The sequence below is a fragment of the Protomyctophum parallelum genome, assembly GCF_964188405.1.
Source record: "Protomyctophum parallelum genome assembly, chromosome: 18".
Lineage (NCBI taxonomy): Eukaryota > Metazoa > Chordata > Actinopteri > Myctophiformes > Myctophidae > Protomyctophum > Protomyctophum parallelum.
In genome coordinates, this window is record NC_139716.1 from 19,043,659 (window position 1) to 19,048,805 (window position 5,147).

The 5,147-nt window shown below is 43.4% G+C and overlaps 1 protein-coding gene across 1 annotated transcript; it reads right to left on the bottom strand.

Annotated features, from left to right (window-relative positions):
- Positions 1-655: 655 nt before the first annotated feature.
- Positions 656-4,654, bottom strand: shbg (sex hormone-binding globulin; the record flags this gene model as incomplete). The annotated part of the gene is made up of 7 exons (XM_083789458.1): positions 656-912; positions 1,591-1,680; positions 3,078-3,234; positions 3,416-3,598; positions 3,764-3,953; positions 4,118-4,209; positions 4,628-4,654. The coding sequence occupies 7 exons, from the start codon at positions 4,652-4,654 to the stop codon at positions 785-787; spliced, it is 867 nt and encodes a 288-aa protein (XP_083645584.1). The 3' UTR covers positions 656-784.
- Between the last annotated feature and the right edge of the window lie 493 nt (positions 4,655-5,147).

Genomic DNA, 5,147 nt, shown 5'->3' on the forward strand with positions numbered 1-5,147 from the left:
GGACAGGAACAGTCCGACAGACACCCTGGTCAGAACAAAAGCCATTGATGTGCAAAATGGTTGATTTAAGTCAAGTCAAGACAGGCCTTCAGACCAAAGTGTAAACCAGCTAGACCAGACGTGTGTGTGTGTGTGTGTGTGTGTGTGTGTGTGTGTGTGTGTGTGTGTGTGTGTGTGTGTGTGTGTGTGTGTGTGTGTGTGTGTGTGTGTGTGTGTGTGTGTGTGTGTGCTTGCGTGTGTTGCACAATCTATGTAGAGGCGCTATATAAATGCACCATTTACTGTACTAAATCTAATCTAACAAGAACATTCTCGTATGGGCATTTGGAGGTCATTGACATGAAAATGTTTAGTGAGTAGTGTACCACTGGTCTAGGATGAGCATGGAGTGAAATGTAACTGTTAATCCAGAAAGTTTGTTCATTCTTTATTGTGAATATTAGAAATAGTTTGGTACATGTCAGATTAGACAAAAGTGTCAGTGGCCTAACTTAATGTGATTCCAAATGTAACTCCAGTCTACCTACCTGGTCTTATTACCAGAATTAATGCAACGTCATTTCAATTTAACATGCATACTAAACATAATAATAATGCATACTGTTAAAAAGTGTTCTTTGTAAAGTTTCTCTTAACAGACTCCTGCACTTGCCTTCCCATAACCCCGTATTCATAGGAAACAACACTGCAGTGTCTTTTACATGTCATCCCGACCAAAGGTAAAAAGAACCTCTGCATCTAAGCCAAATGCCTAGCTTAAGTCTAGAACGCTTTGTTATATCCGCTATGCGGGGCAGCTGTAAGAGGAGACTGAGGCATGCTTGACAGCCGAGTCAAGGTCCAAATCCTTCCCGTCGATCTGGATCTTCTCCAGGCAACCTCTCAAGTAGTTGGAGCCCACATAGCCCTCACCTTCAGATGAAAGGGGAACAATGCGGTGGAAAATGCAGACAAATGTATTGTTGTGTAACAGTGGTTTTCAACCCTTTTCATATCACTTATTTGGCATTTGATGAGATTTAGCCTCTCAGACTCAAAACTTGCTGAGACTACCGGCAAACGTTGATCAAAAGGACAATTATTCTACATTCTCTAATTGTGTGGACTTGTAATTAATGCTGTCTGATGTTTAACAATAATGTAACTCTTGAGAGCGTAAAATGAAACGTTTTACGCTCTCAAGAGTTAAAGATCTACAAGGGTTAATTTGGTTACCATTTAGCTGGGGACCACCTGGAACCCCCTCAAGGACCACTGGCGGGCCCCGGACCACTGGTTGAAAACCACTGTTGTATAAAATGCATTGCGCCTTAAAGGAGCATTCAGTGATTTGGAAAACCCCTCGGTCCGCCCCAGTAACAAGATATGCACATGCACATACTACAGTGGGGGGTACACGTGACAGGCCAACCTAAGGTTTTTTGACCCCAGGGGTTAACTGGGGACAGGGAGGAACTCCTTATATGGTCAGCACACTCTATAGTAGGGAGGATTATCACAACAAAACAAAAAAAGAAGTGATATTTGAATTATGTGAAATCACTGAATATATACCTTTAAAAGGAATGACTAGCTTTTTGGTACACTCACCTAAGAGGCCTCCGATGGCAAAACGTCCCTTTCTCCACATAGCCAAATAGCCAGGCAGGCTCTCTGTAATGATAGACGCCCTTTCGGGCTCTGTGGGGTTCTCATATGTCAGCAATTGCAGTGAGTCCCTTTGAAAGATTATTGCCAGTCTATTGAAACTCGGTGCGGTGATGATTTCATCTTCACCAAATGTGAGTGTGACATCCTGCAACTGCAAATGCAAGAGAAAGAAAGGCCTAGTTTACTTATTGTGCCGTAAAGCGATAAGAATCATTATAGTTCGTTTTTGTCCTTGTCTCTGTCTGTCTGTCAGCCAGCAGGAAATCCGAAGCAGTTATGAACAGATTCACTTTTAACCCAACTGGCCAAACATGCACATAACTTGGGCGACCTGATAGCGACCTAGTGGTTAGAGTAAATACCACATGGGCTCTAATGGCTGAGTTCTGTACATTAATTACACCACCAGAAAACTTGAAAACAATTTATCATGGTCCGAAGAAGAACTGATACACTGCTCACACCGTTTCGCTGTCAACCTCCGGAGGCCACATTATACCCTAATGTTCTAAACAGGATGTGCCACCAGAAGCATCACAACTGACACCTTGAAGGCAAACTGACACCATTCTCGAGATTTATCTTTGGTCGGAAAATTAAATGGTATTTCGCTACCCAGCATTGTCTGGGTTATTGTGTGGGTGAAATTGACTCCCCCCTATCTCTCTCTCTCTCTCCGACTCCCTCTACCCCCCTGCCCCACACACACTCTACACTCCTCTCTCCCTCCCACTCTCACTTTTTGTCCTTCTCCATCTCGCTCTCCCTGCGTTCCCCTCTCACTGACATCAGGCATGTCCAGTAAATATATGGGCATATCTGTGCACCTACCGCAGACAAACCGACAGACAGACAGACAACGCCAACCTGCCACAACTTCAACTTTATAAAGGTAATAGATGTTTGTACCTTTGTGTTATTATTGGCTGCCAGTGTTAACTCTTGTCCAAGGGCTCTGATGCTCAGAATGGTCCCATCCATCTGGCTGAAATCTCCCCACATTTCCATCTTCACCTCAGTCGCTTCTTCCTCAAGAAAAAATACTAGAGGAAGAAATATTATTTTATTGAGTTAATAGAATTTACGTTTGACAGGTCAGTTAAACATCCAGTCTGTTATCCATTTAGCAATTTCCGCCCCCCAAAAATCACTGATGTAATCGCCAAAAGCCAGCTAAATTGTTCCCTTAATGTTTCCTCTGTTCCTCTATGATGCTAACCATGCAGGGCCTTACATGAAATAAGAGTGAAGCTATCTTCTGAGAGTCAAATAAAATACAATGCTAATTTCTTTTCTAATATTGATTCCTCGGGTTGTCATGTAAAGCATGCCTGCCTTATCTCAGGTGAGTACAGGGCTAAAGATTAAACAAGGGGGCTATTTAAAGCCTTGCCAAAATCATATACAATCAAGCGCTCTGTTTCCACCTGAGGTGTTGTAGACGGCAAAACCATTGCCAGTGAAGTAGCTGCCAGGTCGGATGTTTTGATAGCAGGGCCAGAGCTCCTCCTCCTCCGTCTCCCAGGGAGTGTTGAGGTTCAGCCAGTTGCCTTCCTTTACACAGGCATCCATCGCCGGATGTAACTGCAGCAGCAACAAAGAGGGTAAATTACATATGTGTGTATATATATGAAACGCACACACACACACACACACACACACACACACACACACACACACACACACACACACACAAAGAGTGCATTTCTTGCCATCTTGCGAACTGGTTGAACCATTGAGTCGGGTTGAACATGCAGTACTCTACCGGGAGAATTAGCCTCCACGTGTCAGGATCCCACCGACGTGTCAGGATCCCACCGACGGCCATCCGGAGCTGACCCGCCAAATGCTCAAGCTCATGTGCTTCTTTAGTGTCCATGCCCACCTCCAAGACCTTGGACCCGTTCACATACAGAAACACAAACTTTCCCTGGCTAGTCAGACCAAGCTGTGTTGGGCAAAAGAACACAAAGGCAATGTGTGTAATGGCTGACACACAACAACCCACAACATTGTTGGTGGGAATTTATTTCAACCTGACCTTGATTGTGACCATGGCCTTGTGTTTGTGAAATAATATAGCATGCCTTTTATCTGCACGAGCTGAGCTTACCTGGTGCCATTGTCCATCATTGATTTTAGGCCCACCTCTTACACTAACTTGCATGTTCTCTTTGCTGATCTCCATCACAGGGACACCCTCATACAGGGATAAGACAAACCAGTCATCGCCACCTTTGGTGTCTCCGTAGAAGACTGTGCCCTCTGGGTCAAATGTCCGAAAGAGAAATGTTGACTTATAACTGCGGAGTAGGAAAGAATGCAATGCATTTAGTGCAACAGTTAGACGGTAGCTTGCTGGCTGTGGACACAGGTTTGGTTCAAGTATTACAGCATGTCGCTTTGTTGAGCTGCACAGTTGTAAAAATCAGGCTTACAGTACTATATGCTTGACATGATGACATACCTTCTAATCTCTGAGAGGTTAGCTGAGATGTGTACCAGAGGCTTCCAGGCTTCCCTCTGCTGGCCAAGGTTCATGGATGCCCGGCCTGATACCTGTGTCGGTTTCAAAAGGTTTACTCTTCACAACAATATATCCAATTATATTCTTCATCTTCTTGTCCTCACACAGAGGATGTGCTTTTTTGCAATCATGTTTGGTAGATATGCAGACGGATACAGTGTCTCTGTTAGTATAGACTAGAGTTCACCACCAATGCAGACAGTGACTTGCATATTTAAAGGATGATGACATCAAATCAAACTGTATGAAACTTGAAAACCTTCAAATGATAAAACATTCAGTTGACTTAATACGGTATGCTACAGCCAAACGTATGATCAATGTTGATCATCCCCCCAACTGTTAGACTCTAACAGTTGGAGGAAATTTCCGCAGGTCAATCTCACCTCTCAATCTCGCCAAGAAAACAAGCATGGGTTTTCTGGTCATGTACAGAAATAAAATAAATACTTTGAAGGACAACCTGCTGCTCTCCATGTATGTTCACGTCAGACGTCACCATGGACATGCAGCTGTTGTAACTACAGTAGTAAGCACATAGCAGGCATGTTGGAACCAGCCGATACAGTTATCTAATCTAATATAATTACCCATCCTGATGGGATGCATATTATACATGCATATTATACATCATTCCGCAGCTGCATCGGAAGGTTCAGCACTGGAAGTGTATGTGGCTTGGGGAAGAATGTTTATATTCTAACCTTTATATTTAACCATCACTTATAGTACTAATACATGATGATATGACATTTGGTATAGCTTGTAGGAGCCAAGATGTCTCTGCTAGGCCTGCCTGTCTTGTTATGGTTCAGTTTGTCCTTGTAGCAGCGAACTATGGTCTGACTCTGATCCCTGTGCTCGTTGGCAGAACTCTGTAACACCGACACGAGTGTTATTGTACTTCTCCGCATGATATCATGTACAATTAAAGCATATCTTTATCTATCATCACTATAGATTAGAATAT